Below are 15364 nucleotides of genomic sequence, written 5' to 3'. Positions count from 1 at the left end.
TGTTGACGGCTGCTCTGGAGGCCTCCTCCCTACACCTGGCAGAAACCCCAGAGTGAGGTCTACCGTGATTGTTCCCTTAACCAGATCTCAAGACAAGTTGTACAAGGGTTTCCTGGAACACCTTGAGCAGAAGAGATGGAGAAACCAACACAGCCTGCAAAGCTTGTCACATTCTTCCATGAACGTGGGCATTGAAAGTAAAAGGCGGCCTTGGGAGGGAGAAATGCAAATATGTAGGGAAGAAGTTGTTTTGCCTGGTCTCCTCTGGCATAGCGACTGTGTAAGGCTACAGCAGCTTGCATAATAAAATGCTTAAACTTGGCTAAATTAATCTCCTTTGCCATAAGGGGGGGAGGGGGGCAGAATTAAGCTTACGGGAAATAAGGCTAATCAAAGCCGAACAGTAACAAAGGGCACCGAAAACATTTCTACTGTATCACATCCCCCAGGCTGGCCAAGAGCCCGGAATTTCCATTACAACTTTTCAAAGAGAGGGAGCGAAGGAGCAAAAATATTTCACAAAAGCATTATCAAGGCCCCAACCTGGGATGCCCTGCTGCACAACCAAAATCTGTGAGAGGTCAGCCTTTCAGGGAGTCAAACACCCAGCATGTGGAAGCGGGCAGGCCTTTTATGTAGTAGGGGGGTTCATAAAACCGCTACTGTTTTGCACTGAAGTCTCAGAGCTTCACAGATCATTAAAGGGTTCGGAACCACAGAGAAAGGAGGGCAGAGTTAAGGAAATAAATCAAAAGTTCCTCTGGGATGCACAAACGCCTACTTGGAACAGGCTTTCAGCCGAATATCCTCCACATTAAACAACAGGGAGGATTTTTCAAAATAAAAGCAGAAAAGAGCTTCGTTTTGTCACAAGCAATGCACTTTCTTTTGGTTGAAAGGTTATGTGTGCCATAAAAAATGACTCCTGTGGTGAGCGCTTGGGGGACATGGAGGCTGGGCTGGGGCAGGGGTGATGGTGAAAGAAAACAGTGGAAGTGAACAAAAAGCCCAACAGAAATGGCTCAGCCTGGGGCACCCCAAACAAGTTACAACGACTTGTCATATTTTAGGGGGAGGATGTTAGGAAGGGGAATGGTATTACTAGAAAGAAATTTCTATCACGTTTACTCCTTGCCATCCTTGCCTAAGAGCTGAAATAATTCTCCCAGAGCCAGAAAGAGTTCTCTGGTTTGCCTGTGTAACATACCCAGTTGAAGACCTGGGGAAATGGGCTGCGTCTTCTTAAACGCCCGGAAGCATCAGCTCTCTCAAAACCAGCAGAGGGAGCACAGCATCTGATAACAGGAAGTGGTCAACCCCAAAGCTAAGGATTTGTGTTCATCCAAGGCCACGGCCCAGAAGCGGTCACAGACCTGACCTTGCCTGTATGTTATCCAGCAACAGGAAACAGCCACTGTCAGTGGTAAAATCCAGAATGAAATGCTAGACTACCCACTCAGGGAGGATTTGTTTGTTGCAACAACCAGGTGAGGCAGCAGGGAGGAAAGCAGAACTACCCACACTTGGGTCTGGACACAATTACTCTGAAGCCCAGTGGTGGGGGACTTGGAAAGAAGCGGGAGGGGCCTCAGGGGGGAAAAAGGCTCCGTGGAAGGCAAAAAATCCATTTGGAAAACTGACAGCAAGCACCAGAGCAATGATTTCACCTTAAAATCCAGGGCTCCCAGTTTAGTTTGTGAACAGCCCATTTCTAGACTTTGTTTGGGGGGAGAAGGGGTTGAGACAAAAGCAGCAAAACAGAAGGCATAAATCTGCTACACGAGCGCCATCTTAATCTTTAGCCACAGTTTACCAAACAAGGGGAATGGGTTGAGGGATTGACACAGTGCCAAGATTATCCGGCTCTGGGGTCTGGGATAGGACTATGGCGGAGGGGCTCGCCCACAGGAAAGAGCCTGTTGTTCCAGGCATGATTGTGCTGTGGCTTGTCGCTGGAAACCATCTTTGCTCAGGTCCACGCCACGTGTTAAAATGGCCTAACTGGCCCTGACCAGTTTGGCTCAGTGGATAGAGTGTCGGCCTGCGGACTGAAGGGTCCCAGGTTCGATTCTGGTCAGGGTCATGTGCCTTGCTTGCAGGCACATCCCCAGTGGGGGGTGTGCAGGAGGCAGCTGATTGATGTTTCTCTCTCATTGATGTTTCTATCCCTCTCCCTTCCTCTCTGTGGAAAATCAGTAAAATATATTTTAAAAAAAAGAAAAAAAAAAAGGCCTAACTGATTAGTCTAAGTATGCACTGCTCTATTAGGTATCGTCTGTTACTAGATCCTAATACTAATACTTTTTCATTGTAGGAAATGAGAGGTAGGTTAAAAATGCTAACTTTAATACGTGTTAAACTCAATAGAATAAACAAAACCTACAATGCAACTTTCTGTTACACTAGGAAGTGTGCCTGCCTGCTGGGTGAAGGAGAGGGCAGGGACAGAGCTCCTGGCTGCCTGGCACTGCTGAGACAAGGGCCCAAAGGAGCTCCCCGGAAGCCTGCAGCCAGGAGCCCAGGCGAGGACGTGCCACCTACTCTACCCCATCTTCAGAGCCTCCCTGAGGGTCCTGGCAATAATTTTCTGCCATCAGGGACATGACCAGGACAATGTATGGGAGGTGAAGTGACTCAAGATTCCAGTTTAATAAAAAGAGAACATTTCACACAAGGCAACTGTCCAAAACCAGCAGAGTCACATTTAATGAGTTCAGGTTCTCAGGAACAGTAGGGCAGCCAGTTGAGAAGAGGGATTCAGGTACAGGGATTTTCCTGAATAGACAACAAGGATACTTCAAGGACTCTTTTGGGCAAGGTATTTCAAGCAAGTTTTTACATTTTCAAACACCTATCCTTCAGATAGCTTCCAGCCCTAACCGCACCACTTCCAGGATGCACATAATTCCCCCAGCCCTCATCTCCAGCATCTTCAACTCCCATTACCACTTAATGTCCACACCACATAGTTTATTTTAGCACTTGGTTTCATGCCAACTCACATGTGGTAACCAGTCGGAGGTCCCCAGGGAGCAGGACCACATCTCTAATCTTCTCATCAGACTCAATGAACTCGGTAAGTGCTTGCTGACTATTAGAAATAACGTGTCAGGATTTCACACTGGCTCACTGGCTAAACCCTCTAAGTCACTGATTTCTAGAAAAAAATTTATAACACATATAAGACATACCTAGTAAGGCACTTAGCATTGGGAAATTAGTAATTAGAATAGAAAAAAATGCAAAAGAAAAGAATATGCATTGCATTAGTATGAGTCTAAGACAAATACACTGGCCAAATGGGTACATGTACCCACCCACTTGGTAAATTTGCACATTTTAATTTACATACAAATGACTATATAAGAAGAAACATTATATCCTATATTATTCTTCCTAATCATCTAGTAGACACAATATGGTACAGAGAAGCACATGGACTTTTCTCCTGAGTCACCTAAAAGGCTTACATGGTCAGAAGAAATAAGGGCTTCTGCCCTGGCTGGTGTAGTTCAGTTGGTTGGGCATCATCCCATGCTCTGAAAGGTTGCTGGTTTGATTCCCGGTCAGGGCACATACCTGGGTTTCTGGCTCGATCCCCAGTAGGGGGCATGCCTGAGGAATGAACCCACAACCTGGGTATGTGCCTTGACCGGGAATTGAACCCACAACCTTCTGATGTACACTCCAACCAACTGAGCCATCCTGGGCAGGGCTTCAAATTTTGATAAATAAATTGAGTCCACAGAACAGAGCAAATTTTGAAATTTTAAAGTTTTGTTTAATGCACAGCAGGATGGAGCATTGTCCTGTACACCAAAAGGTTGTGGGTTTGATTCCGGTCAGGGCACATACTCAGATTGCAGGTTCAATCCCCGGGCAGGGTGCATGCGAGAGGCAGCCGATCGATGTTTCTCACACTGATGTTTCTCCCCCGCCCTTCCTTTCTCTGAAAACATATCCTTGGGTGAGGATTAAAAAAACGAAGTTTTATGCCGAAACCGGTTTGGCTCAGTGGATAGAGCGTCGGCTTGCGGACTGAAAGGTCCCAGGTTCGATTCCGGTCAAGGGCATGTACCTGGGTTGCGGGCACATCCCCAGTAGGAGGTGTGCAGGAGGCAGCTGATCGATGTTTCTCTCTCATCGATGTTTCTAACTCTCTATCCCTCTCCCTTCCTCTCTGTAAAAAAATCAATAAAATATATTTAAAAAAATAAAATAAAAATAAAAAAATAAAAAAACGAAGTTTTGACCTGACTTGTGTGGCTTAATGGTTAGAGTGTTAGCCTGAGCACTGAAGGGTCTCAGGTTCGATACCAGGCCCCAGTCTGGGGAAGTGAGGGTGCAACCAATCGATCGATGTCTCTCTCTCTTCTCTCTCCTTTCTCTCTCTCTCTTTCTCAAAATCAATGGGAAAAATGTCCTCCAATGAGGATTAACAAAAGAAAGCTTTGTTTTTCTTTTTTTTAAATCCCACATTTTCCAGAATGTCTAGAGTTTGCCCAGTTTACTTGCTCCGCTGAAGTTGGCCAGGTACACAGTTTCACTGGACCTGTTTCCTTTAGAATGTAATTGTTCCACAAATTCCAAATTCTCCCTCCAAAGCTTAAAACACCTGTCTTAACAACTCAAGGCCACAGGTCTCTAACCCGATTCCAAAACAGAGCATCTGTGGGAAGGAGAACCAAGTTCAGACCCAAGGAGGTGTGTGTTCGAATTAAGAATCACCAAATCCCAAAGGTGTTGGGCCTTTGCTGCTTCAGCCCTCTACAATAATAAAACACACAAAAGTCACCATTTCTTGCCAAAGTAAAGGAAAATCCAACCCTTGTACCTGGGAACAAAGATATAATGGCTGCAGCTGAAAATACATAACCAAAGCATTGTAGAAAAAACGTCAACTTAATATTGTTCAGAACATGCTCAGGGGTGTTTCACTCATAAGCAAAAGACACAGGATAAAAATTCCAGACTGTTTTTAAGATAATAAAATGGCATATGATGGTGACTCACTAACTGACTAAAAGGGAAAAAAATCCATAAACAGTCACAGGAACCTTGAAAAGCTGCAGAATCTGGCAACAGTGAACCTCCTCCACCTCGCTTGGCTCTCACCTCCAGCGCGCGCACACACACACACACACACACACACACACACACACACACACACTAGTGACCAGTTTGAAGCCAAGCTGCAATTGGCTAATGGCTTACTCTACTGCTTAAAACAATATTTTATTCTTGACTTGCTCAATAAAACTGCTGAGAAAAATAAACAATGGGCTTCAATCTTATAAATAATCTAGAAAACAGAATTACTAAGCAAACAGTAGAGGTGACTTACTGCCCATGGTCAACAGAACAGGAAAGTCCAAGGTGGCACAGTGAACCCCAAGTCCTGGTCTCACTATCCTGGGGACATGAGAGTTAACAAGGATTTTCTGCCCACTAAACAGTCTAAAGCCTGGGGTGCCCAGGTTTCAACTGGTCTTTAAAGCAGCACCAAAGAAGATAAGATCTTGAAACCAACACGAAGAGCAAAAGGTGAGGAAAACGTTTCCTTAAAAACACAGAAAAGCTTTACTCTTTTAGGATTATATATATCTACTAGGGGCCCAGTGCACGAATTCGTGCACCTTGAAAGGAACTGTGGGTCGTGAGGCTGAGGTAGGCACAGCGGCGGGTCTCGGCCCATCCTCTGAGCGCCCCCCCTCTGCCCCTTCCGCTGCAGCCCTGGTCCCGTCTGCTGCAGCCCTGCTCCCGCCGCCACCGCTCCCATGCACTGATGGCACTGGCCCCACTCGCACCCACTGACGGCACGGAGTGATTGGGGCCGGCGCCAGCAGCAGGTGAGCAGGGCTGGTGCCATCAGCGGGTGCGCGCAGTGCTGCTGCCCCCATCACCTGCCAGGAGCAGGGGGAGGTGGAGAAGCCCTCAGGGGCGATCAGGGCCGGCAGCCACTGCTCACACCTGCTGATGGTGCTGAGTGATTGGGACCAGCACAAGGCACCGGCAGTGGGTGCGAGTGGGGCAGTGCTGGCAGTGGGTGCAAGTGGCGGCTCCAGCGCCGGCAGTGGGTGCGAGTGGGGTGGACATTGGCAGCAGGTGCGAGTGCCAGCAGGACTGTGGCACGCGGGAGCAAAGCATTTTCAGTAACCACCAAGGCTCGCCCCGATGACAACGACCAGCGCCCTGCTTGGTCTGGAGCCCCCACTCACCTGCTCCACCATCCCACTGTGGCCAACGCCTACCATGTTCCACACACGCCCCCTTGTGGTCAGTGCACAGCGACTGGTTGTTCATTTGTTCAGTTGTTCCACTGTTTGGTCTATTTGCATATTAGCCTTTTATTATACAGGATAGTTACCATGTATTTTTATCCCTCATTTACACATGTGTGAATACATACAATTTCATTTTTAACGGATATTAAGGGCCTGTTGGAAGATACTAAAGGTGACAAAGAAATACTAAAATGTGGTTCCCGCCCAGAATGTCTTACATTCTATATAAAGACATACATGGATGTGTGTGTAAGAAAGAAAATGCATGGGGGGGAGGGGAAAGGAATAGAGTCTAAAGTTCAAGACTAAAATAAGATAAATATTAAACTTTAATGGGCAGAGCAAAATACAGGTCTGTGGAGAGAGGAGCTGGGCTTTTTGTGTATGGCCTGGTCCATGCAGGAATGGACTCAGGTGGCTCTCAGAAGTGCAGCCCAGGCAGGACCTGTGTAACTGGGCTCTGCAGTCTCGGTGATTGAGACTCAGGCACCTTCCAGGGAAGAACTCAAGCCCCACAGGTCTCTCCACACTTAGACTGTGACCTCCAGGAGGGTAAGCCTACTCTCAAGCACCTCAGACTCCCCACAGAGAGTGCCTTTTAAAAACTACATTTTAGTATTTCTTTATGTCACCTTTAGTACCTTCGAAAGGTTCCCCCACACAGTTCTCAAAACACTGCCAATTATGCCAACTGTAAGGATGGTTTAGATCCGTGGTTCTCAACCTGTGGGTCGCGAGCCCTTTGGCGGTCGAATGACCCTTTCACAGGGGTCGCCTAAGACCATCCTGCATAGCAGATATTTACATTATGATTCATAACAGTAGCAAAATTACAGTTATGAAGTACAACGAAAATAATTTTATGGTTGGGGTCACAACATGAGGAACTGTATTTAAAGGGCCAGAAGATTGAGAACCACTGGTTTAGATGCTTAAAGGCCAAATCCTGGCATTACTGATGCCACAATTTAGAGGATGTAAGACATTTGAACAGAAGAAAGAACCATATTTCCATAGTAAAAAAAAAAAAAAAGAACAAAGGCCATTAATATGAAAACAATTTCAAAACTGAACATCTCAAGAAGAAAACTTAGCTAATGGAATTCTGGTGTCTCAAGCAAGGTTCCTCCTGCTTGCATTTCCTATTTTTATAATACAAGTCATGGTTTTCAAATTACATACGAGAAAAAAAATTTATGGGTGGGTGGAAGGGGGCATGATTTTCTACCACCGGTAAGCTGTGAATAAAACTGAGGTGAATGTTTTTCTTAAAACAATGCAATTAATTTCTACTCTATTTTCTAAGTGTTACTCAAGGGCATAACTTAAAATTAAAATGAACCAATTATAGAAGGAGTATGATTTCAGATACATTTTGAAACTTATTTTTAATGTCAGCTTTTAACAGACTAGATGTATTTTTTTTTTAAAACTTCAGCAAACTGAATTTTCAAAGTTAGGATGAGTTCACAGATCTAGTAAGATTTAAAAAAATCTATTAGCGATATAAAATATGAGCTCCAAATAGATAAACTCAATGACTATAACCAGAGTAATCACAACGATTAAGTCTTTTTAAAGACCAATTCAAACCATTCATTTGTTTTACTAGCTAATAAAATGGGTGCCTCTATTTTGACTTAAAAGTCATAAATGCCTCCATCTAAAAGTCCCCAGGTAACCAAGATCCAGCTGGATCATAAGAAACCTGGGTTAGCAAATACCAAGAGCAAATAAATAAAACTGATCCTTATAAGCAGCGCTGTGCCCGGCAATACTTTAAAAGTCCAAGGCAGTTTTCAAAGTGCAGATTCTACAAGCACTACCTAGTGTACACTGAAGCACTCGCGTGCCATGCCCACCTGTTCTAATATGCAGGTAAGGCCAAAGACACCTAAGACGTTAACACTGAGAGCAGCAAATATACACGGTCCCTGGTTTTAAAAAGTCACTTAATTTTTAAGACCTCCCCGCCCCCCCCTGCCCCCCCATATCAACACCAAAAGTTTCTTAGCTGCGTCACTTACACAGGAAGCAGCCAATCTCTTCGATGACCCCAGTCAAAACTGGGCCACTGCCCAGACACCCACACAGTTCAGCCCATCAGAGTGAAGAGATTCAAACCCCTACATGGGAATAACGATGGGATCACACACAGTACTTGCCCCCCAAATGCAGCGCCTGTTTTTATTGATCACTTCCTCCTCGCATGGAAAATTCCAACTCTCTCTGTATCTTCCTGAGGACAAGTAATTAAGAGAAAAAGTATGGCACTTAAATGTCTACCCTTTTACCCAATCTTGCCAACCTCAAAGCACTTATATTTCTTATTCATATTTAATGTGTGCCAGTAAAAGAAACAACTGTAGTATGAAGTATGTAAACTTCAGATTAGTAAGAAGTCATTCTTTCAAATAAAAAGGTTTCTACGAGAAACAAACACGGTGGAGCCTAGCCTGACTCACAAACAATGGCTATGTCACAACTTAAAGAGGAGGACAACAGTTTTTATATGAAATATGACAGGAGTTACAACTGAGTTTCTAGGGAAGGCTGGGAAGTGGGAAGCTATATTATGGAAGTCTATCATTGATAATGAAAATAGGCCCAGATACTTCTCTATATGTGTGAAAAATTTTGTAATAATATGAAAAACAAATATCAAGTCCTCATAGTGAAACAATTTACAACTTTTACAGAATAAAAACAGTATTATTCCAAGAATGAATGTGGCACACAGGCTTCGGGTTCTGCAAGTCTCTTTAATGTAAACACAGTGCTTCCTAAGGGCGCTGTTCAACAGGACCGGAGCCTGGGAGTCCGACTGTCACAAGAGCCAGGTGATGTGATGATCCTGGTCTCAGGGTCACGCTGCGAGCGGTGAGGACACACAGCATTTGCAGTAGAGGTCTCTGATTTTAAACTGGAGGTTTTCCTAAAGTATTGTTATGTGGTTATAACACATTTGTCCTCATTAATATCAACCTATGCAGTAAGTCCATACTGTTATGTAACATTAGATTAAGCATTAATGAGGCTAGAAAACTGTTTATCTAAGGTTATAATCTGAGGTTAGAAAAAACTTCATGCTGAATGTTCAAATTGAATGCTAGAGTAATTTTTAACCTCTTAATATTAACAGAATCTCGATTACTCAGTCCTAAAGCCCTTTCCAAACAGTAGTCATTCTTTGCTGGGAGAATAGGCTCTATGCAAAAGATATTTTGTCCAAAGAAATGAACAATTAATATTCAATAGTTATGTACATATTTAACAGAACTCACTCCCAGAAATGTGGCTGAGAAAGATGTTGATTTTCATGATATTTCTCAAATTAAAACTTTAAATCTCTAATACTTTTCATCCTATCACCCAAAATTAAAAAACAATAACTACTAAACATCTTACCCGTTCATTGGGCTCTTGGTCCCATTAAAAACAGTGACACATTTTTGATAGAGAAAATCAAGATAAAGACAAACTTCCATTTTCCTAAGTCACTGTCAGCTCCCGTTTTCGGTCTTACTACAAGACTGAACTATTACAAGAACAAGGTTTCACACCTCAGCTTGGATGCTCTCACTTTTTTTTCCTCTTTAAAGCCTTCAAGGGGGGATCTCCAAATGCACTCTGGAGAGAGTGCAAGGTCCCCCGAAGTCACCTGCAAGCCCGAATTCTGGCCTAAGTCCTCCTGCATCGCTGGATGCAGCCTCCCCTCCAGCCACACTAGTGCACTCGCTGGGCATGTTCTGCAATTTCCTGTCTCCATGCCTTTGCTCGTGATATTTCCTACAGCTGGAAAGTCACTTTTCTTCCACCCTCCCTCCCAGCCTCGGCCTGTCAGAAAAATGTATCCTTCCTTCGAAGTTCAGGTCAAACACTAGAAGCCCTCAGCCTCTGTGCACACTGAAGCGCCTGAACCTCCACCCCCGCCAAGGAGGACCTGAGCACACGCAAAGGTTTCCTCTTCCGGGCAGGGCACGGGCGGCATCTGGCCTCTCTTTGGAGACACTCTACCCATTACAGCGCTCAGTAAGCACACAACGTTTCTAAAACCGAACTACATGGGATGTTTAGCTCTAACAATGGGAAATGGGCAAAATGAATTTCTGGTACAGTAAATATTAATGTGCCAGCAACTGGGTTTACAAATAACATGAGCTCAACTTCTACTGGACTAGGTTCTCAAAAATACAACTACAGAGATGAGAAAGGCAGTTAAGGACGGGCGCCTTTTCGCCTCTTTCCTCCACAGGCTAATTACAACTTCGGGGGCATTTCTTCTCTCTACCAACTTGGAGCAGATCAAATGGTCTTCTCACTAATATTAGCTGCATCTGAGACAGGTCGCTGAGTAAGTGCTCCCTGCCTAGGATCCAATGCTGGCTAAATTTGTCTGAGCAACAGCAGATAGAGAGAGCCACACACAAAGTCCAGCCAGGATTCAAGGGACAATCATCCAGGTGTCAGATACTGAAAGTCTTTGGTTCAAACAACACAAACATGTGTTCAGCACAATAGATAAATGTCACTGTCACCTGAGTAATCATCTCATAATTTTGAAGAAAACGGCAAAGTCTGTATAAAAATCAAACAAAAGACTGTTTTGGAACACCCATGATTTTGTATTACTCATAACATGGTTTCCCCTCCTGGTAATTAAGATTCAACTCTATCTGGTCTCTCATTTTTTCAGGCATTACCTTAGCGTAACTCATCAATCCTAAGAGCACCTGAAGTCCTTAAAGCAGAACCCAAGGGGCCTGGTTCGTCATCCTCTCAGAATCTCAGCGAGGGGACACATACTGTGGTTTACACAAATGTACTCACACCCAAGACTTCATGTGGTTTAGGCCCAATAGTGTCTTGAGAGAGAAGTGCATAGCCAAGCAGAATCTGATACACTCAGCAAAGGTTCTTTACTCTATTTACTCCTAATTATTGAAGGAGACAAAAGGTTACAGAGAATGATAATAAACTTCAGGATATCTGTACAACCATGATACTAAAATATTTGACTTGCGGTTATTCTCCTGGGTATCATGAGGTTGACATGTAATACCCACTCAACTAAACCTCTATAAACAGCGGTTTTCCACAATCATAACCACTATGCCCACTTCAATGGGCAGTAGTATTCGGAGAACAGCCAGATGTAGTGCCTGTGTAATAAACACCAGACCAAAAGAGCTAGGAAAGCTGTTTATGTCCATACCCACCAGGAACCTTTGTCTGCACAACTCACTGAAGAACTGGTAAGAATGGAAGTCTCCTCAACAAAGCTTCAAGACAAAATACATCCCTTAAAGTAGGCACTGCCCTCCGCCCCTTCCCAGTTTTTCAACTAAAATAATTTTTGGCAAGTGAGACTAATAAAAAACAGGTACTTTGTTTTTACACAGATTCAATTTGTTTATAAGCAGAAAATAATTATGTACTTTCATGGCATTTAGCTACTCTGTGTAGAATTGGGGTAGATGGGTATTGGGGTAGATGGGAAGACCAATCATTTTCAAATGTTTTTAGGCACTCTATCGATAGTATCTCATTTAAATACTCAAAACTATTCTTTTTTAAAAAATTTTTTTAAATATTTTTTTAATATATTTTATTGATTTTTTTTTACAGAGAGGAAGGGAGAGGGAAAGAGAGTTACAAACATCAATGAGAGAAACACCAACCAGCTGCCTCCTGCACACCCCCCACTGGGGATGTGCCCACAATTAAGGTACATGCCCTTGACTGGAATCAAACCTGGGACCCTTGAGTCTGCAGGCCGACGCTCTATCCACTAAGCCAAACTGGCTAGGGCTCACAACTATTCTTAAGAGTAGAAGAATCAGCCCATTTTACAGACACAGACGTTAAAGGACAGAGAGACTGAATAATCTGTGTAAGGCCCCAAAGCAGGTTAGTGGCAAAGGAGGCGAGAGCCATCATTTGCTCTCAGGCACAGTGATAGCCCAAAGTGTGTGGACATTTTATAAAGATTGTATGGAGCACCTATAAAATTCTCACGCAAAGAAACACCATTTTAGAAAAAATAACTTCCCAGTCCTTGTCAGGATTTGCCCTGAACTTCCCAATACAGCTCAAAGCAGACTGCACAGTCAAAAGAGATCATCACGTACTACAGTTACTGGTGAAACCAAGAATAGAGCACAGGTCTGCTGACCAGGTCCAGGCCCAATCAAGCGTGCTCTTTGGATGCTGACACCCTTCTGAAGTTTCAAGTCAGTTGAGAATAGCAAAGAAATGAGTTAATAATTTCGGTAAATAGAACAGAATGTGGAAAGTAGCTAAGGATTTGCTATAAAAGAGGCATAACATATGAAGATCTCTACCGAGGAAGTTTTCAACCAAAAACACTGGTGTTTGCATATTTCATCTTCCACAGCAAAAATGAAAAAGAACCTTTGACCTCCCCTCCCCATGAGTTGTGAATGATTAGCTTGCCTATGCTGATAGCTAAGGAAAATATGAGTGCCTCTCCCAGCTGATTAGAATACTTACAGATTTACTCTACTAACAAACTCCTCCAATTCTATGCAAAGACAACTGGACACCAGGAACAGTTAGCCAATGTCAGCCATAATAAATCTTCCGGTGAAGCAAGCAACTCTCCCATTAGCTCTGATGGCCATGCCCTGAAGAGGCTAAAACAGGAAGACTTCTGGGTGCCAGAGAAGTAGAGAGAGGAGCCACATGACCAGGAAATTGAGATGGCAGAGAAGTGATGGGGAAGGGTCCCAGGAAAGATGTGCTAGAGAAACACAGGCAACCAGCTTGAAGAGTTGGTGTAGTGAGAACACACTACTTATTGAGTTTGACATCATCAGTAAGAATAAGGAACAGAAGGCTGGCGTGGCTCAGTGGTTGAGCATTGACCTATAAACCAGGAGGTTACAATTTGATTACCAGTCAGGGCACATAACCACGTTGCAGGCTCGATCTCCAGTGTGGGGAGTACAGGAGGTAGCTGATCATGACTCTCTTTCATTGATGTTTCTATCTCTCTCTCTCTCCCCTCCTCACTGAAATCAATAAAAATATATTTTAAAAAGAAGAAGGAGGAGGAGGAGCCAAGAGCAAGAAGAAAAACAGAATCAAAGATTTAGGTTTAATCTAGGTTACCAAGGCATCCTACTCAAGAGTTAAAACTAGATAAAATTAGCATTTCCAAATGCTAAACAGATTTTAAATTTAGTGCTTAATCTTGCTATTATAAATTGATTTTTTAAAACAGAAGGATAAAGTAATTGTCGAGCCATATCTTGTATCACATTCTTCGTGGTTTGCAAGTTTTAGCAGCACGCAGGGAGAGATAAGACTTGAGCTGAGAGGTTATGATCTAGGGCTAGGCCATCACATCAAGTCAAAGCTACTCAATGATCTTTCTCAATTTCACCCCAACTTGGCCAAATCAAAATTCCTACACTCAGGTAAAGGCATTTTAGTTTTTAAAAATAGATATCAAACTTCAAATAACTGAAATCCTCAGAAAACTTTCTTTCACTGTTCTACATTAAATACCTCTTTCCAATTTGTTCTAGAAAGATAAAAAAATAAGTTGGCTTTATGGATTATTACATATTTAATTTTTATGTCTGTGAACATTTTTCTCTATTTTTACCATTCTCATGACCCATCTCTCAGCATTTTTAGATGTATAATAAATATTAAAAGTTTAATCTAGTTATGACTGATGATGCAAACCACCGATTTATAGGAGGTTATACTTGAAATCTCAGAACCCGCTTCCCCTATTATGTTATCGCTGTTCTTAAGGTACTGTCCAGAAATGTTCATTTAAAACAAAAAGGAGAATAATCAAAAGAAGAAATCAATACACAAAACCCAATTAGAAAACCGAAAAACCAAACCAAACATAGCAACCTACGTACTTTTACAATGAATATTCTTCGTCCATCTCCCCTTCCACTCCTGGAGAAAATGTCTAAATATTCACCCCATCCCCGAGTCTAAAAGTGCACTTCAGCCACAGACACTGGACATCAGGGCACATGTCCAAGTTCTAATGCACCCCCAGCCTCCCCTATTCCTTGACCTAGCCAGAGTACCTGTAGGAAATTACAGACAAATGAAACAGAATCCCTTGCTAATATTTTCATCGTATAACTTCACTCTGAAATGTTCTCAGCAAACCCTCCTACCCACGTTTAGTAAGAGTACTCATCAGATCTGACTCTCAGCTTTGTGAAATATCACAGGAATTTTTAAAAGCCTCATTTAGCAATCTATAAAATTCTTATGCGTCTCTCAAATGAAAAGTGCAAACTTTTAGGGCTAGAAAAAGAGTTAAACTACTCTTCAAAACATAGCAACCTTAAATACAGAAAAAGTCCCACTAGAATTCAAAGTATATGAGCTACAAACCAATCAACGAAATCCAAACTGGTGATAAATGATATTTCCTATTTCAGCCGCTGTATTTAAAATTACACGTTAACTCCCCAACACCCTGGCCCTTCCCTCCTCCCTTAACCCTGTGCCCAGGACCTTTCTGCTCTTACAGCAGGAGTCACTTTCTTCGGGAGATAGGCACACGCTGTCACTTTAATGTAGAATCATGATCTAAAACTAACCGCCAAGGAAGGAAGAAGAATAGGATGCTAGAGGCCAGCCTGAGTCTGAGCACAGCGCAGGGTTAAAGGAAACCATTTCATAAGATCAAGTGTGGAGGAGAAGCAGCAGGAGCGAAGAGGAAAAAATCAAGTTACATAAAGTCCAATTGTACTCACTGTTTCCTTATTGGGAAGCAGCTCCTTTCTGATTCTGAAGAAGTTCTTGCCGTACTGCCTGAGCCCCTTAACGAAGCGCTTCTGTGATAGAAAGAAACAACAAATGGGATGTAAAAACCGAAAACAAAACAGGATGTCAGCAAAGCAAAGATCTCGGCAATCAGCAGCATAACAGAAAGTCTTGGCCAGGGAATACTGACCGGCTACGGGTGTGTTTCAGCAGCAGACCTGCCCCCCACCAGGGCAGGCCCGTCCCAGCCTCCACCAGAACCCCCAGCCCGCATCCCACACAGGTTTAGGGAAAGAAGGTCGTGCCTG

At 43.3% G+C, this 15364-nt stretch overlaps 1 protein-coding gene across 1 annotated transcript in view; it reads right to left on the bottom strand.

Moving 5' to 3' along the window:
- RERE (arginine-glutamic acid dipeptide repeats) overlaps window positions 1–15364 on the bottom strand; it is a 398085-nt gene that overhangs the window by 40921 nt on the left and 341800 nt on the right. Inside the window, exon 12 of the mRNA XM_081087056.1 lies at window positions 15047–15127. Coding sequence (XP_080943182.1) covers window positions 15047–15127 — 81 coding nt within the window. The remainder of the gene's footprint in view (window positions 1–15046; window positions 15128–15364) is intronic.

The sequence above is a fragment of the Myotis nattereri genome (assembly GCF_964212035.1).
Source record: "Myotis nattereri genome assembly, chromosome: 3".
Classification (NCBI taxonomy): Eukaryota; Metazoa; Chordata; class Mammalia; order Chiroptera; family Vespertilionidae; genus Myotis; species Myotis nattereri.
This window is presented reverse-complemented; position numbering and strand designations above follow the sequence as displayed.